The sequence below is a fragment of the Podarcis cretensis genome (genome assembly GCF_951804945.1).
Source record: "Podarcis cretensis genome assembly, chromosome: 4".
NCBI lineage: Eukaryota > Metazoa > Chordata > Lepidosauria > Squamata > Lacertidae > Podarcis > Podarcis cretensis.
The window spans coordinates 33,415,584-33,441,230 of record NC_137173.1 but is presented as its reverse complement, the minus strand read 5'-3'; the positions used below and the strand labels follow the sequence as shown (position 1 = coordinate 33,441,230).

The 25,647-nt window shown below is 42.4% G+C and overlaps 1 protein-coding gene across 1 annotated transcript; it reads right to left on the bottom strand.

Annotated features, from left to right (window-relative positions):
• Window positions 1-552: 552 nt before the first annotated feature.
• CCDC191 (coiled-coil domain containing 191) lies at window positions 553-25,593 on the bottom strand. The gene is made up of 17 exons (XM_079973634.1): window positions 25,441-25,593; window positions 24,207-24,245; window positions 23,339-23,480; window positions 22,661-22,807; window positions 22,012-22,190; window positions 21,233-21,456; window positions 18,846-19,005; window positions 16,305-16,495; window positions 14,325-14,574; window positions 12,303-12,790; window positions 11,496-11,572; window positions 10,222-10,304; window positions 7,630-7,731; window positions 6,498-6,641; window positions 5,226-5,378; window positions 4,341-4,495; window positions 553-1,934 (listed from the first exon to the last, which is right to left on the bottom strand). Exons 1-17 carry the CDS (start codon window positions 25,510-25,512, stop codon window positions 1,802-1,804), a joined length of 2,739 nt encoding a protein of 912 aa, XP_079829760.1. The 5' UTR covers window positions 25,513-25,593; the 3' UTR covers window positions 553-1,801.
• Between the last annotated feature and the right edge of the window lie 54 nt (window positions 25,594-25,647).

Sequence of the window (25,647 nt, the reverse complement as noted above, 5' to 3'; positions counted from 1 at the left end):
CAGAGTTATAAAAAAATACTATTCTCTGGAAAAACAAAATACCATCAAATTTATTACGTGCCCTTCACTAGCTGGCCCCCTGGCAGGTTACAATGATTTAAAATTCAGAATAAAAAACAGTTAATACAAATAATCACAGGAATTGGGTGGGTCCTGAACAATATACAGTACATCTCAGGTGTCGGAGGCAAAGAGGTGCATCTTTAGTCCAAGACTGTAGTAAACCAAAACTGTTATGTACTTTAAACCTTCTGAATGGCTTGAAGGACCTTCTGAATCAACTGAAGATAGCTAAGCTGGTAATAAAGCAAAATCAAACAGATGTGTATCTTCTTCAGTCTGTTTACTTACAAATTTTGCAGAGTGGGAGAGAACATTAACAGATTCCTTTGGGTTACTCTTGTAGAAATTAAGGTAACAAACCCAAGATTGAGTTGATTTCTCTTTTGCTTTTTATTCTTTTAACCACCTCTACAGTCACAATTTGTGTGCAAAAAAGGACACACAAATTGAGAACAAACTAGCTAGTTTGTAATTATTCTGAGTGTGTCTTTTGTTTTTGCTTTTGTAACAAATCAGTACCTTAGCACTACAATTCAAATATCACCTCAAGTGGTATACTACTACAAGGGCTGCCCCTACTTGTCGGTTAAGATTTAACTACGACTGGTTTATTTATACAATATACTATAGGGTTTTATTAATGTGTGGTGCTGTGCTATGAAGTCTGAAGACTTGCTTGACTGAGCTGACAGAATGTTAATTAAGATTCCACATGACATGGGAGGTAAGTTATTGGACTTGGAATGTTTTGACATTCAAACTCTACAAACTGAAGTGAAAATCCAGCAACTGAGAGAGCCTCAAATGTACCTAGGAACAGGAGGAGTTGCAAGGGCAAAGTAGCTCTAATATCAAAACCTCACATTTTTAAAGGACGGAAAGCTTTCTAACTTATGAGGCATCTTAATTTAGTTTCCACAAAGTGAACTAGAACCCGTCACAGAATATCTGAATTTCCAATAACTGTTCTCAGCAGTGCTTTCTGTACTGCTCTTTATAGGTTATTCTTATATTCCTTTCAGGCACCCTTTCCTTCATTCTAATTGAATGTTCAATTTGTAAGGAATAATGGTTTGTGGATTCAACATCTCCCTACCACCACATCAGCGGACTTGCTGGCTGTGTGGTTAATTCAGTAGTGAGAAAGAGTCAGTGAGACAGTGGTTGTCCCTGCTTATTGCTTGTTCTTGTGGAGACACACACTCAATACAGGAGTTTGGGATAGCACAAGGAAGAGATTTCATGCTTGTGTCAGCAAATGGAGTTGCTCCTGTATGTTCCCATATAGGTGCTTACCACAGGGAAGCAGGCAAAGATGGGAAAAGGATTTAGTTGGAAAAATAGAAGTGCTGGCCTATACCAGCTTTGACTGCTACACTTTGATATTTTAACAGGAGTTCAATAGAACAATTCCTCTTGGGGAATAAGGATGGAATTCAGAGTCTCCACAAGCATTGCAGCTTGCCAGGCAGAATGATTCCCCCTCTGTTCTCCTAACCCCTGAAGCTAATCTCAGGAGGACACTGAAGGAGGGGAAAGCCCTGTGATGCAAACAGAGATCCTTGCGCAGGGCTTTCGTGGATGGGGCTTGTTAGGTGGAACCTCCCCAAATAGATTCTATCACACTGGACAGAGAAGTCTGTTTGCTAGAATGTCTGCAGATTCTCTGTCAACCTCTGTCAACCGAAGAATGGTGCGTGTGAACTCCTTTTCCCCCTCTGTCTTCTGGCCTGAAATGTCATGTTCGGAAGTCTGGCAGAATTTCAGCCACTCTCTTTCTTAGCTGTTTTATTCTCTCTTCTTTCTCCCTTTCCTCTTTCATCAAAGATGGGAATTGCCTCCAGGCCCTGAATACAGTCTGCATTATCCTCCTATATAAAAAAATTGTGAGGGAGGAAAAAACCCCCAAGGTAACATAATTAAAGAGAGACATGCATACATTCAAGGAAACACACATTGTATGGAACCAATTCCTCTCCTTTTTGACAATTTAGTCTCACATTATTTACAAAAATCAAGAATATAACCAGTTTAAAACATTTTGGTAAACTTCCACTCGTCGCCCCATTTGCACAAGGGCTTCTTGCACAACAGAACTTCTCCCTGCATGCCCCCCAAATCTGTTCTTGGGATTCCCCCAACTTTCTGAAGTAAATTTGGGAGAGAGTTCAGGGAAGGAAAGGTTTGTTATACAAGCAGAAGTCCTTGCACTAATGGGTTGGCTTAGTTTGATACATCCCATGGATTATTCTGGTAGAATATGGGCCCAGGAATAGGGCCTTTGTTGTTCACCCCAACAGAGTGGGCAGAGAGAAGGTATTGCAGGCCTTTTTCAAGGCCCCATTCCCTCACAGGCCACATACCTGGAGTAGCTAGAGCCAGAGCTGGTGATGACTTCAATTTTCACCGTGGCTACTTCAGACCAGAATTTCCAATCCTATGCAGGTTTACTCAGAAAGAAGCTGCACTGGGTTTGATGGGGTTACTCTCAAGGGAAATACACAAATGATATTTTTTGTACAATATATAACTACTGTATAGGCCAGTATAGCAACTGTTCTGAAAAGCAAGTGAAATCCCTTTCTGTCTTTAGTGTGCTATGCATACACACATATATGGAAGCATACCATAGGAGTATATACAAATGCTAGAAAGAAGGGTATTAATGGTTTAATACCGGTGCAGCTATTTTCCTCCTCCAGGCACTACAACACTTACTAAATGCTTTTGTATAAGTGTACTGAGAATATTATCAGAGCTATTTTTTCCATAGGAACTGAGTGCTGGGGAAGGAAATTCCATTATCTTCCTGTTCTGTTGGGAGGAAAGGCTGAAGAGTGTGTTGTTTTGTTTTGTTGTTTTGTTTTGTTTTTAAATGGACAGGTAAGTGCCTTGTTACAATAGTTATTCATCAGGACTCCAAAGCCATCAAGTTGTTCGCCAACAGAGAAGCAAACCTCCCTCCCTCCACCACCTTGCTCCTGTGGGGATCTGTGCCAGCAAGAGGAACAGCTGCCTGTGCACAGAGCAGAACTAATGAGAACTGGGGATAATGCCAACGCAGCACAACTTGGCTGGAACATCATCGCTGTAGAGGATTGTCACGTAAACTACATAGTTTACAATAAGTTAATGATACTAGCCATGCTCCTCCCTTTTCAAAGGGTGGAACTACACCTTGTAACAGTAAGCACACATCTCTTGTCAGTTTTATTGAAAAGTCTTCAACATGTTTTAGATACTATTTGTTTAGGGAAACACTCCATCTATGTAGGACTTCCATAGAAAATTAAATGTTTTTAATTTTAAAACATCAATCACTCAATTCCGTTAATCGGTTACTTTTATGTTATTGTCATCAGCCCTGGGGCTGGTGACAATGAAGAGCAATCCTATATCCACTTGCGTGTAGGATTGCACAGTAGGAATATTAGTTGTGTTTGTAGGAAATGTAGACTGAGAAGCAAGTAGTATTGAGCAATACCCCAATAACGTTACTGGGGAACCAGAGGAGGAAAGCTGCTTTCCTCCCTCCAATGCTCCATCTCCCCTACTGACCATCTTCTGCCCAACCCACTCCGCAACTTTACTTTGTTAACATTTTCCAGCTCGTCATTGCATTTATTTCTCCTATGAATTTGCTGCTTTCTCAGTCTCTTGCCTTTTGCTCTGGCTCTAAATTTTCCATTTAAGTATTTTTTTAAAACAAACAAACAAGCGAACTCAAGAGTCTGGTTCTTTGTTAGCTGCACTCGCATATTTTGGTCTTTGCTTCGTTCTCTCTCCTTTCAGGTCCCTGACTGCTAAGAATCAATCACATATTTCCCTTTTGTACAATTAAGTAGCATACTAATGAGAGCATTGATGGCAGCCTCACTGTGAGTGTTCATCTTTTTTTGGAGGGTGCATTCATTGTGTTGACAAATTTATGAGAGTCTTACTCTCAGGTAATAATAATTTACTACTACTACAAATTATTATTATTAATTTTTGTTGCAATTTATTTATTTAATGAAGAGAGATTCAGTGCACCCATTTTCAAAGAAGACGAAATAACAGAGAAAGTGTCCAGGCCTGATGGACTCAATCTCTGGACACCACTAGTTTCTGGGGCTCTCACCATCTCTAAATGCTGCAACTACAAAATATGAGAATCAAGAACCGCTTTGCAATCATTGCAACAAACAAAATGATGACAAGATATGAAGGGAAAAGGGCAAATAGCAATTGGAATAAATGCAGCTCAAGTGAAACATATAGTCTATTTATATAGTCACCTGTCACTATACTGATCTGCAGTCTTCTGTTTTCTCCAGAAAATACTCTTTTCCTCATTGAGTACATCAAACCAAGCCCAGAGGACCTTCTTCTTAAGTGAAGTTTCATGGAGCTTTTTTGCATTCTCTTCCAAAGTAGATACGTAATCCTTGTACTATACAACAAACACAAAGAAAGGAAGGGGAAATAGATTTCAGTATTGATGTTTTATACAGGCACACAGCAACACAGATGGGAAGGAAAAGCAAAAAAACAGAAGGCTGAGACAAGAGTTTTGAGTGGTTTGTGTACAGGAAAATAAGAAATGAAACTAATGTTTCAAGGATAACAATAGCAAAATGTTTTGTTCATGGTCTGGGCTCCCTGTTTTCCACTATTTCATGCAGGCACTATTGAATGTACAATTCAGTGTTGTGAGGATCTCAGTTTCCATTTTTTTTAAAGGGTACAGTCCTTTTCCCTGACAAGTGTGTAGGAGAGGCAAAAACTGTGGCTCCAAACTGAGACCTGCACATTAGGAATAGGAGAGCCACGTAGTTTTGTTCCAATGCAACTCCCAGGTACAATACAAGCACAGAGCAATGAGAGCAGGTAAAGAGACTTGGTCTTTCAAGTCCAGCATCCCATTTCCCACAGTGGTGAACCAGATGCCTTTGGAATGCTCACAAGCAGGAGATGAGGACGATAATCACCTTATCCCACTAGTAAAACCCTACTAGGAACTGGTTTCCTAGTAGCTTGCCTCTGATCCTCGAGGAAACATATAACCAGCATTACCAGCAGACATCAATAAGCCTCATTCTTCATGAATCCTCTTTTAAAGCTAATAGCAAAGTCCATAGTTTATAACATTTCCATAGTAAGTAACATTTTCTCTTGCTCACCATTATCCAGTTCCTGAAGGACCTTCTGAGCAGCAGACGGGAATAAAGTCCCTCAGCCTGAGCTACTTTCCCAGCAAGGATATCTTGCATATGATGAAGCCAGGCAAGCAGACACTTCCTTTGCAATCTAAAGCAATGATGCCTTTGTGCCACCTGAGCGCAAAGACCGAGGGAAAGAGAGAGAACTAGTTACTCCAGTGATTACCGAGGGGCTACAGCTCTGCTGCAATGTTACTCTGGCTTACTGTTAGAAGTCTCCACCATCTGTAACCTACATTTGTATTATTTCCACTCATGCTTTTCTGTTCCACTATAACTTTTCCAGAGCAAGCAACTGATCCTCTCCTTCCTTTCACTTTTACCTTGTAGTTCATCAGTATGAGTATAGCACGAGTGCTTATAACATGAGTAATACTTACAACATGATCTGGATCAGATTCACGGATCCTCCTGACTGTGTGAATGCATATGGCAATTATTTAATTATTTAGCTGCAGCAGAAGTGGATTTCCTGCACAAGCAGCAGGGCTTGGACTCGATGACCTTTCATCATCTCATCTACTTGAGAGTAAACCCTACTGAATTCAATAGGACTTATTCCTACAAAGACGTGATTAGAATTGTGCTGTAAACCCCGAGAGCTCAGTACAAACAGCATTAAAACCAAAGCCTAATAAAGCAGTAAGTAAAATACCTACTTAAGACATTAAAATGTAATACTGCATCGACATCATTCCACATGCAGCTGATAAAAGCCAGCTGGAAACAAAAAACCTGCGATTTTACAGATTCTACTTGATAAATTTGCACATGCTATGAGGAAAGTCACCTATAACATTATTTTTATGTGGCTCTTCCTGCAGTCTCCTCCTTCCCTTTAAAGCTCCACCCCAGCTGTTCCTTTGCTCTCTCAATTGAAATCCACTGATGCTGGATGATTTCCCACCGCCTGCACACCTAGGACCCACTTTAGTTGTGACTACAATTTGTTTTAAACTGTTTTTAATGCTGTATTTTATATTGCTGCAACCTGCCCTGTTCTGGTGAACAGTGGGTATAAATCTAACAACAACAAGGTGCCTGACAAAGTCAGAAGAGGTACAGGGCTGAGCTCCCGCTAAGTCAAACTAAACTAGAACTGCTTCAGAAACTTTGGCTTGATGGCGCGAATTTTGACTCTTTGATGGCAGGCAGAAGGCTGGCTGAAGATTAACCCTCAAGACATGGAGCCAACCTTCCTTTCTAGATACCCACTTTTACTCCAGTGCTTACCACCATATTTTCCTGAGTTTGCTGCATTAGTCTTTTCCAGGGCTCCAGCCCCTGCTTCTTCAGCAGGAACCTATCATAATGTTCCTTCGCTTTTGATAAGAGCTGCTGCTCCCGCTCCAGCCTCCTCTGTTTTTCCAATTCTTTCTGCAATTAAGGATACATAAGAGATCAATTCCTGGAGTAAGAATACCTTGTAAAAAATGTCCACTACTTTTAATTTGGGCTTGCAACTAATTATTAGCATTAATAGTGGAGTTGCTGCTAGGACGCTTTTCCAGACACAATCTTTTTGCTGGGCACACAGCACAGAATCATTAAAGTGCTCAATTGATGTTGCCCCAGAAATCATCCGCATTATAATCCTTTCCCAATACGAAGAGCACTTACCTGTAAGTTACCAGTGAACAGCAATTCTCACCACAACAGGTGCAATTATTACATATTTTTATGCAGGGATGGAAACCATTTTGAACGGACCACCAGTTTTTTATCTTTTTTTGTGAGACTGGGCTCACGCCCTAATCCGCGCTTGAACTCTTAGCTGGTGTCAGGGGTTGGCATTATTTGACACTTGTCAAAGCCCAAACTCTAGCAGGCGGACCATTCGCACCCTTGAAGGCCCTGATTCTGCAGCTTTCCCCTCTTCCTCATGGTTTCCTTGCCCTCTCAAAGCACAAGTACAGGAACAAAATCATGAAGCAGCAGCAGAATCCACCTCCACTTGCCTTGTCCTCTCCTCCTGGGCAATGGTGTGGATTGGGCCCAGAGGAAAAGGATAAATGAATGGGAAATGGTGAAGGGCCCACTCAGAGAGGTATCTTTCACAAGGCCTCTCCAAAAACCTGGAGCTTGCACTGCTTGAGCCCTAACCTACTGCCTGGCATCCTTGAAGCAAGGTTATACCACCACCACCAACACAATGCTAGCCCTTCTACAGGAGGTCATGGTTATCACTTCAAACAGTGATCAATAGTACAGCTCTGCAAGAGAACTGTTTATAAAATGGCATCCCCCCCCCACATCTGAACAGTCCTTTGCATTTACAGGCTGCCTTCTCCCACTTATTCCAAAGTGGCACAAAACAGCCATCAAGTGCTGGAACTGGGAGAAGCGAGCGCAATATTCTGCTCACCACTTTCTGCAGTCTTCGCTCCTCTTGCCTCTTCTGCAACTGAGCCTCCTTCTCTGCTGCTTCTTGCCTCTGACGTTCTTCTTCCTCGGCTTGCATCCGGGCCTAAAAATGGATAGAATGGAGCACTAGTTCACTTACCATGAATGGGCCCTTCTGGGCTGGCATAATGACACACCTGCTTGATGGGCTGTGCCAATCCACCCAGGCAGGGACCATGTGACTTGAAGCTTTAATATGTCATCTTCCCTCTGGTTTCCCCTCCAGCTTCTCCATCTGTGAGAAAGCTGCCATTAAGTAAGATCCAAGTAAGAAGTATGGACAGAAAATTAATAAGAACATCAAGAAACACCCACACCACTTAGTGTAATCTGTTCCCAGTGGAATGAGAAAATGAGAGGAGGCCTTGTGCTGGACATCTCACCATAGCTGTCAACTTTTCCCTTTTCTTGCGAGGAATCCTATACGGAATAAGGGAACTTCCCTTTAAAAAAGGGAACCGTTGACAGCTATGCATCTCACTATGCCAGCCAATCACCTGACACAATTAAGCAGAGTCTAAAATGGTGCTTGAGTTTTGAGCGACTAGACTGAACCACGCTGGGTCATAAAGGAGTGACCCCAAAGAGAGGAGCTGCTCTTTAGAGGCAGAAGAAATTAAGGCCTGCAAAGCAAGTAGGGGGTGATCTCGCGCTGAACCCTAGGCCAGCAGTGGAAGGGAGGGAGCATAAGTAGACCCTGTTGCCAGGGAGAGTTCTGCTTCCTGGGTCTGGAGCCTTGAGAAGAAGCTGAACCTCTTGAGTGAGAACACTTAGCAGCCTTTTCAGTCTTTTTCTAGTCTTCCTTCTGTGGTACAGAAAAAGGACAATTGCCTAGAGCACCTTTTGTGCCTAAGATAGTTTCTGAATTTTATTCCACTGAAATAATAGCCAGCAACAAATAAAAGCCCCAAATAATTTATTTTGGAAAAAGGAGAGGCATCTGCAGAGATTTTGGAAACCTGTGCTATTACAACTGGCTGGCTTTGACTGAACAACAGAAACAGAAATCACTGAACTTACTGGGCCATTTGAGGAGCTCTGGTAAATAGCAGACATTGCAATCCATGCCATTTAAAGAAAGTGGCCTCTGCTCCATGAGTGGAAAATTGTGTTTTCACGTGGTAGGAGAATTGGCTGTTTTGTACCCTCCTAGGTGGTGGGACAACAGCTAAGGCGGGGAGCAGCAGAACTTGCCTCTTTTGTCTGTTGAGTGACTTTCCTTCCAGTTGTAAAGAGCAGCTCTACAACTCATGGCAGGAAGTTGCTACGTCTACCTGAAGAATCGCTCTTGGTTCAGAGGAGCCACAGGAGGCAGCTTTGTGGCAGGCAGCATTTAAGTGTTGGAATGCTGAGCAGAGGCTTTGTTGGAAGGGTTCTTAGCAGCAATTCAGCTTGAAGCAGTTCTCTCAAAATGAGAGGCTTCCCCCCCCCCCCGCCCCCACTCCACTTGCAGGCACCACAGCAGCAGAAAGAATGAAGTTGAGAGGAGTGGGGGTGGGGGGAGGTAAGGAATTTTTTTATTTTATTAACCAAGCCACACAGCTTAAAAAGGGAACGCTGAGGGAAACAAATGAAGTACAAGGCAGAAGTAGGAGAGAGAGGGGCTACACAAATCTACTTGGGGGAAGGCAGAGATGAGGGAAACTAGGAGGAGGAATGATGATATATTAAGTCACATGATCCCTGCCTAGGCAAATGGGGACATACAACCCATCAAGCAGATGTCTCACATGCTGGTCTGAGGAGAATAAAGTAATCTAAATATATCTTATTTAGATCTCACCCATTCCCCACCTCTCCCAGGAAGGGCAGACTCCTCCCCACCCCAGCAGGAAGAGGCTGCATGGGGGGAAAGCATATGGGGATGACTTTCTTTGTGTGCCTTCTCATTCACAACGGTACCCCAACCCATCAAAAACCTTCCCAGCACAATATTTGATATTGAGGGGCTCTGTGTGTGTAAGTGTAAAGAACTCGTCACCATCATGTGGGCCCTGTGGAAAGCCTTGAGGGCCATGGATTGCTCACTTTGCTATATACAGTCAGTGCCCCAGGGCTATTAAGTTATGATACACACAGGAACAGGACAAGATAAATTATTCCTGTATCTTGAGGATCAGACTGGTGCATGCTTCAGTTTCTCAGAATAATGGCTGGACATCAGTCTCAACATTTGTTAGCCACAACAACTAGACGTTCAGAGATTGGATATTTCCAAGGTGTTAGGGACAAAGAAGAGGACAGAGTGATCACTATCCTGTTTCTCAGAGGCATCTGGTTGATCACTTTTGGAGACAGAATATAGAACTAAATAAACTAGATGGACTTTTGTCAGACCCAGCAGGTCAGTTCTTATATTGCTATGGAGCGTATCAATTTCAGTCTTTGTGTGCTTTAAATTCACTTGATTTTCATTTTTAAATAACAAATTGGACTTGGCCTTTTGATTTAGCAGCATGTTGATTAAAAAACCAACCAACCAACCAACCAACCAACCAACCAACCTGTATTGATGTTGCGCTCTTGGTTTAAGCCAGCATTCAACTTTACTTACCAACTTCTCCTCTTCTCGTTTTTTCTTTGCTTCTTCCAGTTCCCTTCTCCTTTCTGCACGCTGAATTGCTCTCTCCTCCATGGCTAAAGAATTGCACAATAAGGAGTACAACAATTAGAGCAAGTGAAGCACAGTGACACAAAGAACGCAGAGTTCCATTTACAAAATTGTGTCTGACTTGACCTGGTAATATCAAAGGAAAGAAAGTAAGAACTGCCATGTTGTTTCATCTAGCTCTAATTTGTCATCAGTGGCAACCTGTAAAATTAGCTGTTAAGTTTTAAGAAGATCCCAACAAATTAAATCTAACAAATATTTTTATTTTAAAGAACAGAAGGAATAGTAAGAAGTGGTTTATACACCCTCCTCTATATATTTCTATAATTTATATGTTGTATGACAAATTTCACTATGTATTATGTATGTGTACACTCAATTCTATTTAAATTTATTTATTAAGCAAAAATAAATGGCTGTAGCTCACCATGTTCCCCTGGCTTTGAAGAATTTGTCTCCCTCTTCTACATTTTCCCTTTCCTACTCCTTGTATGCCTTGTTTTTAGTTTCCATGTCCTGTCTCCCCCCACTTTTCTTTTTACTGATGTGAACCACTTTCAGAATGAGTAATTGTTAAAAATAGTAGTAAATGAATAAAAACACTCAGTCCCTGAAGCTGAGGGTTCAAAACCATGTGTCATACGTTGCTCAAAGCCAAGTGTCATATGTTGAAAGCAAAATGCCTCCAGTAAACGTGTTCCATATGTGTGTTGAACAATCTGCAAGCATAATTCAACGGCTGTGCACAAGCTCCAGGAAGTCACAGTTAACCCTTGCTTCCCATTACATGCATACTGGTAGCTACAGTTAATGGCTTCTGAACAAGCCAGGACTTGTAAGCCAACTTCAAATATGGTTTCATATTCTGACTTCTTTGGAACCAAAGTTCCCAAATGCACATAACAATTGGTTAACTGTGGTTTCTAAGTTCTGCTTCTCCACAGTGAGGACTGAAGGAACAGTATGCATGTGCACAGAACTAAATCTGATCATGTGAATATGACCCTTGCGACTCACCATGTCTGGGTTCAAACAAGTGCTGGGCTGTGTTACGTTATGATCAAGTATGTAGGGCCCTGAGACCCCTGAAATGGTGGTGTTTAAATGGTGGTATTTTCTCCATAACTACAGGTCTCATCTTTTACTACAGTTTCCTCTAAGTATCCAAGGAAAAGGCTCCAATAAGTGCAGAAGGAGAATCTACATCAAGAATATACCTTTGAGTAAGGGATGTGGTGTGGACAGCACTTTCAGGCTCCTCTTGCTTTGGATAGCTGGCTGGTAATTTTCTAATCTGAAAGAAAGTGAAAAATGAATGGACATGACCAATTTAAATGACCCTACTCTGACTAAAACTTAGCTGAGTATCACCCAATGGATCAATGGGCTGAATGGCAGGACTCAATACCATATTTTTCCTGCCTTTGTATAGCAGTGGCATCATTTCATGGGCAGCAAATCTAAGAATAAGCTTTGGTTACAGCTTGTGATTTTTCTAGAGTGAGGCAAACCATAAGGCCAGGGTTCAGATGACATCTTAAGCCAAACTATAGCTTGGCAAATAGCAATGAAGCAGGAGATGAAGAGGAGTAAAGCAGCCACAATCTCCTCTCCGGAAACCAGTGTTCATGCTAAACAGTAACTTGGCTTAGTGTTATTTGTGAACCAGCACACTATGTAGAACAAGAAAGAATGATAAGTAGTCTTAAATGGGGAGACACTCTCCCATCTCACTATGTAATGCAAAACAGAACAATACACATGGGCTTTGCTAATGTATGCCTCTTCATAATTTGTAAAGTACGCAGAGATCTTTCAAAGGAGTCTGCTATTTACAGCATTATAATCCTATATTAAAGCTATTATTAGGGGAAGGAATCAATTAACGCTACTCAAATAACAACAGAGGAAGAGAGAAGGATCAACCTGCATCATATTTGGCCATTTCACTCCCTAATGAGCTATCAGAGATGGACATTGTGTAGCCATCAGATAATTGGATCTTTATACTCTTAGCTCTGTACCTTAAAGACTCTGTATTCCTGTAAGTTAATTGCCTCTCTCTCAACTGCTTTCCTTCCCTAGGTTTTGGGGCCTGATTGTTAAGTGCCTTGGTAACTGCCGCGGCTTGTTCAGCTTCCTCCTTGGCCTTCTTTAGCCTCTCATTTTCCTGAAGTCTAAGGATTAGTTCTTGCTGCTCTTTGAGCTGTCGTTTCTGCTCTTCAATCAGCTGCTGCTGGAAGGCATGGCGGTGCTCCAGGGGACCCCTTAAGACAGAGGACATTTTTTGTTTTGGTGGTTCAAGATGCTGCAAGGAACTACTTGTTTGGTTACCAAACACTGCTCGATCTTGAGCATTTAAAGCAGCATGCTTCAGGGTGACTTGCCATGCCCATTTTGGCTGCTTTGGAGAATTAAGATCACGTTTTTGACTTGTCTCTGGAGAGCAAGAGTTTGCTCTTTCTACATTTGCCATTCTGGGATCATCCTGTGAACAGGGTATTGTAGCCACCTGGAAAGGGAGGATAAAGCCTACGTTAATTATAAAAATTAAGGTCTCAGTTCTCATTGAACAAACGTTTGTTATATGTTATATGAAGCTGCAACTACTTCCATAGCAGCTGATTCCATAGCCTGTCATCTCCTAGAGAAATATTATTCCTTCATGGTGTTTAGAAAACCAAGTTTCCCACAGTCATTTGCCTACAAAGACAGGAAAATTCTTGAAAACCTAAAAGATGGAAGACCGGGACCCTAAAGAATAGTCAGCAATGGCAGAAGGCATGTGTGTTTATTCGCTCCATGGTTGTTTTGAGAACTTCCAATAAATGCTCATTGAGGAATACACAACACACAAGTCCTCCTAGTGCACCAGACACAACTCCCTTTGATATTATACCAAGTTTGTCTTTACCTGCAATGCCTGCAATCTGTTCCTAGTTGTTGTTTTTCGGGTGGGGGTGAAAGAGGATGCAGGAGAAGAATCTTGCTAACACACCTCTGGCCTACTTGCGAGTTCTGCATTTTGTAACTATTGTTATTAACTATTTACTGAGCCTACTAGGTATGCATACCGGAGAATCTATTTACTTTCATAAGAAAGGGGGCAGGTGTAACTTTCCTGTGTTCGTAAAACTGCTCTGGAGACTTTGTGTTTGCCTCAGGCTGCTTGTTTGTGACTTGGCCCCCAAGATTCTACAGGAAGTCAAACTGGATAGAGGTCCAGAGCTCACACAATCCTTCCCTCTAATGTCCCTGCAACTCTGAAAAGAGAGTCCCTATATTTATTTGAATGCAAGAATGCCACCCTGGTTTTTTGTTTTGGTTTTTTGTTTTGTTTAGAATTGGCTATAGGAAAATCTGAAGGAATCACTTTATTTACAGCTGCTCCATTTCTTGATCAGTGAATGTAGTTCTGCCAAAGTCACTTTGAGAAGGGAGTTAGATGTGACAGGCCAAGGCTTTGTGTACCATCTACCAAGCTGCTTGAAATGGAGTCTCCTTGTCACAGATGCAGTTATTCATATTCCTCTTTTGCATACCTGATTGGCAACTGGGGGGCCAAATGACGTGACACAGGAATCCAGATGTGGCCCAGTTTAGCCAGCTGCCAATCTCTATTTTACATTTATTTGAAGTATTTATAGGCCCCTATTTGGAGAAGGGGTGGCTAACTTGTTGCCCTGCAAATGTTGTTGCCCTCCAACTCTCAACAACCCCACTCAGCATCGCTAATGGTTACATCTGGAGGGACAAAGATTAGCCATTCCATTTTAGGGCACAGCCCTCACATGGTAGCGTACAACAGCGAGATAAAATACACTGAGATACATTTAAAGCATCAAACGATAAAAATTCAGTACCGCAGGGAAGCAGGATCTTGAGAAACAACAGCATAAAACACTACTAATGAAAGGCAGACTGGAACATCTGAGTTCTGAAGGGGGTGTGTATTAGTTCCATAGGAAGGAGGTTCCACACTATGGGAGTAATGATGATGAGGTATGTGTTTGTGAGAGAAAAAGCACAATGCAAAACCAGTCTACCTCTGTAGGATTCACGGGTTGATCCCAAGCTTCTTTTGACTCATGAGTTCTCTTGACATCCTGGGAGCCGTCTGTAGCAAGTTTCCCCAGTGCCACTTCCTCTAACAGCTTTGCCATTTTCCTCCTTGTATCCTCTTTTTTCAATTGTAGTTCTCTCTTTTCCACCTCCGTTCGGCTCCAGCAATGCCATTCGGTAAAATAACGGTGCAAAATGCACTTCCGATTAAACTCTATAGCCAACTGTTTCCCCCTAAAAATAAATGTTCATTAAAATCAATTGCAAATTCCACAGATTAGGAGGATGTGTGTCTACCCCACTCTATTTTAGAATTTCAGTATAGATTTTAGAATGGTTGACAATTGATTGTATTACTACTGCTGTAAAAAGGTGCGTTAGCCAATATAGGCTTATATTATAAAATGTAGTATAAACACCAACAACTGGGAAACACTGGCTTGCTAGTGCTCCGATTGGAGAACAGCCTTTACCAAAGGTGTCATGGGATTTGAAGACGCTTGAACTCAGGACGATAGGGAGAAACACGCTAAGAGGAAGGCATGCTTGGCAAACCCTCTCCATGATCAACCTATGTTCCTGCTGTGGAAGGACGTGTGAATCCAGAATTGGCCTCCACAGTCATTTATGTTAATAGAAGACAATGTTACTCAGCTACAAGTGATCACCAAGGAAAGAAGAATATTATTGCTTGGTGTGGTTGTTGTTTTTTTAAAATACAATTACTTCTTACTAACTACTTAATATATTTTCCTGCTTGTTGTTTTGCAATCTCTGTTACAATCAGAGGCTGATGCTAATAAGAGCTGTATCAGCAGCATATTCCCCAGTTAAGGCATTAGGCCAAAGGTGGCAGATGTAATGTATGCAACCCGACAAAGCTTTTCTTCATAATGACCAGCAGCACTGTAAGCCTGAGTGGCCCAGATCAGATGCACTTTGCCTAGCTCTTGTTAAGTTAATGGATTCCTAATTTAGTTTCTGGGACAATCAATGGAACAATAATTTCATCCATTATAGATTTGACTTATCAAGACTTTGAGATCATGTTCATGTCAGAAGCCCAAAGAAGAACAGGGAAAACTAGAACTGAATAATATTTATCATAAGTCCTTTTGGGCTTGTTAAAGGAGCAACAGGAAAGCAAGGCCTTTATTTTTAAGCAGATATCAAACACTGCAACTATGTTTTACTCAAAGACCTATTGAAATTAATGGACTTAACTAAAGTCATGCTCATTAATTTCACTGACTCTTACTACAATTTAGTTGAGTACCACTCCATATTTCCCTGTGTCCACCTCTCTCTCCTTCCTCTTTTATTTTCCCCTAGGAAAGTCAGGCCTCCCCATTTCGCCTGCAACATGGGCGGGGTATAAATAATAAATTATTATTATTATTATTATTATTATTGTCTCAAACCACACAACCTTGTCCATCACCCAACGCTGCATGATGTTATCAGACATAAGACAGGTAAAAATTGTGGTGCCAAACTCAAAAGGAAGGCTCAGGAGCACACACTAGGTGAGCTCCTGGATCTTCCTTTGCAGCCAAGACTTGAATTCTTTTTGAATTCAAGCCATGGGTTCAAAGGAAGACTACTCCTTTGCAGTTCAAGCAGTAACTGCAAAGGAAGAACCAGGAGAGCACCTTGAAGTGTCAAGCAGCTGATGTGACTGACAAGTGGGTAGCCCCACCCACCTGTCAAAGGGGCCATGGAGAGTTAGCCACATCTGGAATTGGCCAGATCCAGTTCCACACCCCTGTCATATTTCAAATGTTAGTGCCACACGCAATGGTGGTGCTATAGAAAATAAAAGTTGTAGCTCCTGATTGAGCCAATCTTTTCATGAATCAGCGAGGAGCAGAAGAGCCTAAAAGCATGCCATTTTACTGTCTCCAACATCCATCCTCTTGTTGGTTGTTTTGTTTTTAAAGGGGGGGAGTGTTAAATGCTGCTACCTGTTCTGATTGCGAAGCTGGTTCTCCAGTTTTTTAGTCTCCTGCTCTAACTTCTGAGACCATGTGTAATCTCTCCAGGCTCGCAAGGTCTTCAGCTGGCACTTCCAGTCAGCAAGGGCCCTTGCTTTTCCCATCTTAATCCTGAGATCCAGAATAAGCTTGTACCAGGCAGAGAAATACTTCCGTAGGCACTGCATTGGGAATGGTTATGAAATCAAGTAACTATATGATAGCTTTCCTCTTTCAACAAACCTTCTAAGTGGAGATCTTTATCGCAGTTGGTCTCAGTACTGGATCTGAAATCGTTTTTAAAGAATCAGAGAATTGTAGAGCTAGAGAGGACCCAGAGGCTCATCTAGTCTGCTCCTTTGAAATGCAGGAATCTCAACTAGATCATACAATTTTTTGTATGTTTCAATTGCATTGCAAAAATTGCTTTGAGGTGCTTCATGGGAGGTTAATGACAAATGAAGTAATAATGTTCCATCACATCTACTGTTCTGATCCTATCATCTCCTATTTTCTTTATATTTTTAGGCTTCAGAGTTTTGCTGACAATGAAAGGTTGATTAACAGGAAAACAAACTTCTCTTTTCACACTTTGCCTTCAGAACTGACTTTACCTTTTACCTTTTCTAGAATATCTCTCTGTGTTACAGAACCAAAGGATTCTTATTTTCTCTCCCAAATTCACTTGTTATAACTTCTCCCTTATTAAAAAAACCCAAATTGAAAGAACTTTGGATTTTTTTAGAATAAATCTACTGCCTACCTCAACTTCCTGTACTATTACATGTGTTTTTCTCAAGTATCATCATAATTCCACATATCACTTATACTGTTCTATAGGAAATTGCATTTAACTGCATTTAAATTATTATTATAATTTAAATAATGCTTTAGGGGCTGGCTGCTTGGCTCAATAATTTATTTGCTATTTTCTTCTTTATTACAATCTAAAACACAACATTACCGTATTTTTCGCCCTATAGGATGCACTTTTTCCCCTCCAAAAATGAAGGGGAAATGTGTGTGTGTCCTATGGGGAGAATGCAGGCTTTCGCTGAAGCTATCCGCAAGCCTTGCAAGCCCCGCGGGAGTTCCCGCGGGCTCGCAAGGCTTGCGGGCAGCAGCCTGCAGCCCGGAGCGCCCTCCGGAGGACGCCCCATGCTTTGGGCAAGTGTCCGCAAGCCTCGCGCGCCCAGGGGGAGTTCCCACCGGGCGCGCAAGGCTTGGGGCGGCAGCCTGCAGCCCGGAGCACGGAGCGCGCTGCGGAGGACGCCCCGTGCTTCGGGCAGATGTCCACAAGGCTTGGGGCGGCAGCCTGCCGCCCGGAGCATGGGGCGTGCTGCAGAGCACGTCCCGTGCTTCGGGCAGATGTCCGCAAACCTCGCGCGCCCGGCGGGAGGTCCCGCCAGGCGCACAAGGCTTGGGGCGGCAGCCTGCAGCCCGAAGCATGGGGCGTGCTGCAGAGCACGCCCCGTGCTTTGGGCAGATGTCCGCAAACCTCGCGCGCCCAGCGGGAGGTCCCGCCAGGCGCACAAGGCTTGGGGCGGCAGCCTGCAGCCCGAAGCACGGGGCGAGCTGCGGAGCCCGCCCCGTGCTTCGGGCAGATGTCGGCAAGCCTTGCGCGCCGGGCTCGCAAGACTTGCAGGTAGCAGCCTGTTTTGGGGGCTGGGGTCGGGGGAAGATCAGGCTTCCCCCGCGCCTGGGGGGGGAATATATATTTTTTTCTTTATTCCCCCCCCCCAAAAAAAAAAATCTAGGTGAGTCCTATGGGGCGGTGCGTCCTATGGGGCGAAAAATACGGTAGCTACCATGGGCATTTTTTGGAAAGGCTCAGTATAATGTTTTTACTAAATAAATTGCAGCAGCGTCATAAGGCACACAGCTAGGAGTCACTAATTAGTGTGCACTGGCCTTCAAGAAAGTCAAAGCAGAACAAGTATTATTCCCAAATAGTAATTTACAGTACAATCCTATGCATTTGTATTAAGAAAGAAGTCTTACTATATTTCAATGAGATTTACTCCCTAATAAGTGAGTTTAAGATTGCAGCTTTGGTCTGTTGTTATGCATTCTCCCCTGTTTACTGTTCTAGCCTTCTCTTTAAGTGCACAAACAAATGATATAACCATGCACTGCCATTTTCAACACCAAACCTCAACAGTGCAGTAGCAGCCGCAAGAAAGGTTCACTCCGTCTTCCTGCATGAAAGGGGGAATGAAGGTGTAAAGGAGATTCAAAACCATCTGTGCACACAGCCAGTGTAACACTGTGTTCTATTTCCAGGTATAAACTAAATGGCTGGGTAGTTTTCACGGCAAATCTCAGCTCCTGCCACTCAACTGCTCACTATAATCAATAGTCTCGCTCTCCTCTCATCTTGTAAAAATATATATATTGGGATCTCAATCTTCAGTTGATCTAGGTCAGCCTGACACGGGGAGTTGGTTTCTCGGTTTACAGAGAGCTGACCCATGACTATCGCTGAGACACATCTGGCTCAAAGTGCTGAAAACAGATAATGAATGCTCTCACCTTCTGATTTGCAATGTCAATTTTGCTCAGCAGCTCCTGCATCCTGGTTTGTTTCTCTTTCCTTTGTCCTTCTATCTCACAATCCAGATGGACTGGCATGGGAGGCATGCTGACTTCTACCAGCCTCTTAATTTTTTTTAGATCGTACCTCTTTCTTTCCCTGAAAATAAAGCAATCTGTGAGAGGCCAGAGGCAACTGGTAGAGCATAAGAGGACTGTGATAGTCATCTCATGTCATTGTCAGCCAGTTCTCATATTAATACTTTTCTGTTACCCAACTCTGTTTGTGATCCCAGTTATCAAAATTCATTAGGTAATTGCTACATTTTTCTCTCTATCATATTACTGTATTAGTTGCAGGTCTCAAAGGAATATAATTCTGCTACCTGCAGTTAGGAAAGTTTTATGTAAGTATAAAAGTAAATCTGTCTCAGTGAAAAGTATACTGTACAAAATCAGTATTGTACATGCCACTTAGCTGTAGGAATCATAGCAATAGAAGGTTCTTGTGGCATAAAGGCAGCCAGAAGTTCACAGTACATAATCCCATTAGTCATGGGGTAGACATTCTAAAAGATGATGTAGAAAAACTAAGGGACAGATTCAACTAATGAGTCCCAATAGCAGAAGCCCACACAAGGACTTCCGCTATTGCAACAGGGATTCTTGCACCCCCCCCGTATGCCCCCCAACTGACTTTGGTGGGGTTCAGGAGAACCCCCAGAACAGCACAGAGTGGGAGCATCGTTCCATCTGGCAAGCTAAAAAGCTTGTGCTGATGGAACAAATGCCATAGCACTACAATAAATTCTTCCCAAGGATTCCATTCCTCCTAAAGAAGCAAACATCAGAGAATAGTCTTCTTGAGCCACCTACCACTGCAGAAGCTCCTGCAGTTCAAAGGAGCAGTTAAGGTGACCAAATATAAGGGACCCTCCATCTACGGGGATTTGAATTTTGCATGTGAAGCATGTTTGAGGCAGCAAATTGGTGCACGTTTGGAATATTTTCCCCTAGCCAACAAGTTCATATAACCAAACTGTCAGGGAACTGCCATCGGAGAGTCAGGTGGTGGAAGGGCTCCAGGAGGCTAGGAGACCCTCGGATGCTGAGGAAGGAACCAGCAGGGGGGGAGAGAGAGTTCCTGCAGAACTCTCCAAGATACTTCCAGTGAGAACAGCGGAGAAGTCTCAGGTCCTCCGTTGGGGACGCCCACTCCGCGCAGGAAACTGTCACGCAGAGAATCCAGAAGGAGAGTTTCCATTAAGGAACTCTTATGTTGGCGTAAATTCCGGAAGCGCCCACTGACGGATTCTGCCAGCGATTGAGGTAGCCATGCATCCATGGCTCCGCAGACTGGGAGAGTTTAGAAACTGATTGCATGAGTTTGAGAACTCAACCATTTACGCACAAGCAGCCCCTTAACCCATTACACAAACTAATCACCAAGAGTGATAATCTTCTTATAACAGCGTATGAAAAGATTCAAGTGGCCTTTTGGGGGGACCTAATAGTGTTTGCTCTCTGCTGTAGAAATGCTAAAATGTTTCAGTTGCAGTAATTTGCAACTAAGTCCCATTGAGCATGTTGTTGTTGTTTAGTCGTTTAGTCGTGTCCGACTCTTCGTGACCCCATGGACCAGAGCACGCCAGGCACTTCTGTCTTCCACTGTCTCCCGCAGTTTGGTCAGACTCATGTTTGTAGCTTCGAGAACACTGTCCAACCATCTTGTCCTCTGCCGTCCCCTTCTCCTTGTGCCCTCTATCTTTCCCAACATCAGGGTCTTTTCCAGGGAGTCTTCTCCTCTCATGAGGTGGCCAAAGTATTGGAGCCTCAGCTTCACGATCTGTCCTTCCAGTGAGCACTCAGGGCTGATTTCCTTAAGAATGGATGTGTTTGATCTTCTTGCAGTCCATGGGACTCTCAAAAGTCTCCTCCATTGAGCATAGTGGGACTTATTTCAGAATACTTATGAGAGCTGCATGATAGCACAAATGGACAGTTTCCTTTAATTTAATTTGTACAGTATAAGTAAAAATAAAAGGGCACACATGATATTAGGCCAATTTTTCATATTGCAAGCTCAGAAAGGGAGGAAAATCAGCTTTCCAGGTTTACAAATCTGAAGAAACTTCATGGTTTCCAGGAGCTGATGAAGCTTCACGTAACTTAGGAATGAGTTATTAAAATGTGTGGCTTATATATCATGCCTTTTTCCTCTCTCAGAACTCTTAAGTTTTATGCATGGGATTCCCCAAGAATCTCCCATCCAGGTTATGATCAGATTTAGACTTACTTCCACAAGTTTGCTCCGTTACACATTATCAGACTGTGTTCTGGTACCTAAAATGCATTTGACTGCCAAGTTCTTGTTTTCCTCAACTTACATTTTCCTGGTTTCTTCCATGAGATGGCTTCTTTCTACCAACTCTTTCCGCAGCTTCACCATCTGTTTCTGAATTTCCTCTTCTTCTCTCCTGGCTTTCAGAACCTTCTTCTTCTTCTCCTCTTGGAGTTGCCTCTGGGCCTCTGACATTGCCAATTTTTTCAGGGCCTTCTCTTGTTTCAGAAGCTCTTGCTCCTTCTGTCTCCTCAGCCGATTTTCTTTTACCTGAGAAACAAAATCAAGGCCAAGATCATATTTTGTTGTTTTAAACTACAGGACTATGGTATACAAATGGTTGTAGATGTGTTGCTTTCAGGGCAGCTACACCTTTGCCATGACTACTGTGTTTCTCCATTAAATCCTTCCAGAATACACCAAGGTTCAGGAAATCCATTGAGAAATATAACTAGAACCCCACTAATATATGCTCCCCAACACTTGACTGCCATCAAGGATGATAACTATGTGGATGACACAAGTGAAGTGCTCAGATATCTCCATGCAATCATTGCTTCTATAACTGGCAAATGTAAATAGAAGCCCTGGATACACTGTTATGCTGGAATTGGCCTCTGATGTAGTATTCTAAAATGCATAGAAACAGACAAAAACATCAGCACTATTCTTGGAGAACAATTCACCAGTAACTTCACTTGTACTACAGTAAAAACATGGCTCAGGAAACAGCTTACTTAACAAAACCATTTAAGAAACACTACACTATTTTTTACAACTGTACCTTACAATAGTAGGTGCCTTAAGGCTGTCTTCTCCAAATACCTGTTTATGCCTTAATTCCATGGTAATTCGTGGGTCTTTGGGCTTCCTTTTCTCCTTCAATTCTTCAGTTCTAAGGTTTCCCAATATACCACTGTCAACAACTTCACTCTGCAGTAGATCCTGCAGAATATCTTGCACTGTTGTATTTTCCATCTCATCTTCCAGATAACCATAAAAATCTAAAATACCAAGCAAAACAATCCAGAAATGGCACCAAACATTTTAAAGCATACCATTCTTTCATTTCCTGCTTGTGTTAAAATTCAGGTACCCTGGTTAGCAACAAGACATATAATGCTTTTACAAGTATGCAAAATAAGATATTTGGTATTTATTATCACTTGTTTAAGCTTGATATCAGTGAAGACCCAAACGACTTGATCAATATTAATTGATGAATACAGCTCCATCTGAATGTTACATTTGCTTCATGTCATGAACTGAGCCATTTTAATATCAGAGCAGAACGTACTAATGTAGAGCCAAACAACACTACAAACTTTGCATGACTTCCTTGGTACTTGAACTATAAACGTAGACATAAGTGCAAGGAAGTTCTATTCATTTTGACAATTTCCCATTAAATGGTACTCAATAATATCATTATACATTCTCTAGATCCAAGTTTAAAATTGAGGCAAGTTCTCACCATCAAATTTTTCATACTTCTGAAAGCCAGTGGGGGACTCCTGGGGAGGACGAGAATGAGCCAATGGATTTTCAGCAGAATCTTCTTGATCATCTGCAAGTTCCAACTTCAGTTTTGAATTCAACCAATCATTAAGGAGCTCTTGGGCTACATTGATGAAAGCAGCAATGGATGTTAATTGGATAAGAAGTGGCAACTAGAGCTGAAATTCTAAAAGAAAAGCAGCTTTACACTTCAAGCCTGAACACATGTTTTTGTATATCTTTTAATACTCTCTTCTTAGTTAAGTTGGCCTTAGATTTGTATTCTATTTTACTGTTGGTGTTGTTTACATTGGATATTTTATGGAGGGTATAACATTCAGTAATAAAAATTATACTAATCAGATTCTAATTTTTAATTTGTTACTTTACATCATTTGCATTAAAGCAGAGGTTTTCAAGCTTTTTGAGTTCATGGCTCTCTTGGGGGTTATCCTGTCGTTATTCTGTCTCTCACAGCTACAATAAACCTACCATTAAAATTATGGACTGGTCATTTCTTTGTCAGAGAGCAAATGGGCAAATTTAGCTGGGGATCAAATACTTTTCCTCCTCACTGTACCTAATGCAAGTCTTCTGCAATGTAGCTAAAAATATAGATATATTAATCTGGACCAGCATCACATTTAGGCAATACCTTCCACATATGCCTCATCATGATCTTGCAGCTGCTCTGTCGTTTCCAAATCTAGCACAGGGCCATGAAGTCCTCGAGAATAAGATGTCTTTTTTAAGGAAAACGTCTCAGAAACAGCAAACTCAGATGCTTGTTCCACTCGCTAAGAAAGAGAATGACAGACATATGTATCAGGAAGTGTTCATGCACACGAAAGCTTATACCAGAACTAACTTAGTTGGTCTATATGGTGCTACTGGACAATTTTTTTATTTTTATTTCGACTGCGTCAGACCAACACGGCTACCTAACTGAAATTAAACATTAGTCAGGGAGGGAGGGAATAGAGGGCACTTTAGATGTGTAAGGTCCAAAGTTTCTTTCCATGGCACCTTAGGTAGCTATTCCAATCAGAATAGACAATACTGGGGTAGGAAGACCCATTGTCTTACGTCATATAAGGGTCACAATCTCATAGAAAAAAATTTGCACAGTGAAATGCAGAGATTTCACTCACAGTTTACACAGTTAAGGCTACTGATACCAGCTCAGACCTGTTTGTGTAGCAGCTCATTAATCAGTATATTAAATGGATCCAAATACAAAGAGAAGCCACTAACTCCAAAACATGCCATACCTTGACACTAAGAAAGTACTGGTCTAATTTTATCCAGGATGATTATTCAGAAATTAATCCCACTGAGTACAATACGCATTACTTTCATGTAAAAAGGAAGAACAAAATAAAAAAATTCCTTCCAGTAGCACCTTAAAGACCAGGTGCTACTGGAAGGAATTTTTTTATTTTGTTTTGACTATGGCAGACCAACACGGCTACCTATCTGTAACTGTAAATAGGAAGGTTATGCATCACTTTCTTCTCCCTTACCTTAATCCAGTGCTCCACATTGTCAGGATCAAGTTTTGTCTGGGGGAGAAACATTACAATAGTTTAGCACTGAGCTAGCTATTAATATTAAAGTAAAACTAAAAGACCTCCGTCTTTGCAAGCCCCTAGATAGGTTAAGGTTGAAATCATCCTAAGCACACCTAAAGAGTAAGTAAGCTCTACTGAACTCTGAGACTTACTCCCTAGCGACTAGTAATCAGAGGCACTGTGCCTCAGATACTGGTGGCAGCACTGACTAGTAGTAACTGATAGCCTTAACCTGCATTAATTTGTGAAAGCAGACCAAACCGGGGGGGGGGGGGGGCTGATACACCTAGCATCAACCAGTTTCATTGCTTAATTATGTGTTGCATGAATACTTTGTTTTGTCTATCACAGCTCCCCCACCACTTAGCTTCACCATTAGTGTAGAGTCAGAGTGGGACCTGGGTGACTCAGCCACAAAGCTGCTTAGCCTAAACTATCTGGACTCCCTCAGAAGGTGGTGGGAGGTTTCTAAGCAGAGGTTGGTTGGTTAGATGGCCATCTGTCATAGATGCTCCAGTTGAGATTCCTGCAAAGAAGGGGAGTTGGACTAGATGAGCCTCAAGGGGGGGCGGGAATCCCTTCCAACTATACAATTCTGTGATTCTAAGTATTGTGGATGCTGTGAGCAGCTTTGAGCAAAGTTCACCATACAAAAGTGGCATACAAATACAGTGGTACCTCAGGTTACATACGCTTCAGGTTACAGACTCCGCTAACCCAGAAATAGTGCTTCAGGTTAAGAACTTTGCTTCAGGATGAGAACAGAAATCGTGCTCCGGCGGCACGGCAGCAGCAGGAGGCCACATTAGCTAAAGTGGTGCTTCAGGTTAAGAACAGTTTCAGGTTAAGAACGGACCTCCGGAACAAATTAAGTACTTAACCCGAGGTACCACTGTAGACAATTGTTTCGATCCTGGAAGAAGGCACAGCTGGTTGCTACACTGCCCACCTGCAGCCTACGATTCTACCCCACAGGGTTGTTGTGGGAAAGATTGCATGACGAGTGGGGGGAGGAACCATGTTCACCACCTTGAGCTCTTCGGAGGAAAAGGTGGGATATAAATGCAATAAACGGAGACCAGGCGAGAGCGAGAAGAACTCCTCTCTGCCTATTTCCCATCCAACTATAACTTCACGCTGGAACAGCTGCCTGGGTCGGCGGAGGCACAACAACTCTCATCCCTACCTTCTGCCGAGACGCCGACTGGCTGAAGCGCCGCCAGCGGTACAACTCAGGTCTGTGTCTCATAACCGCCATTGGCGAAGCTAGAGGCAGGCGCCTTCCTTTCTTCCTTCCTTCCCCGAAGCCAGCTCCCCCCCCCCAGTTTGCTCCGAGGGATGCTGGGAAACGAAGTCCTTTCCTCCCCTTCCTCAAGCGTGCGCCTATAGCAGA

Excerpts from the sequence above, each read along its gene's own strand:
- CCDC191 (XM_079973634.1), bottom strand. The coding sequence starts at position 25,512 with ATGGCGGTTATGAGACACAGACCTGAGTTGTACCGCTGGCGGCGCTTC. Across the intron at positions 24,246-25,440 it reads AGTCGGCGTCTCGGCAGAAG|ACAAAACTTGATCCTGACAA; the intron begins GTAGGGATGAGA and ends TTTCTCCCCCAG. Across the intron at positions 19,006-21,232 it reads ATGGAAGAAACCAGGAAAAT|GGAAAGAAAGAGGTACGATC; the intron begins GTAAGTTGAGGA and ends CTTTATTTTCAG.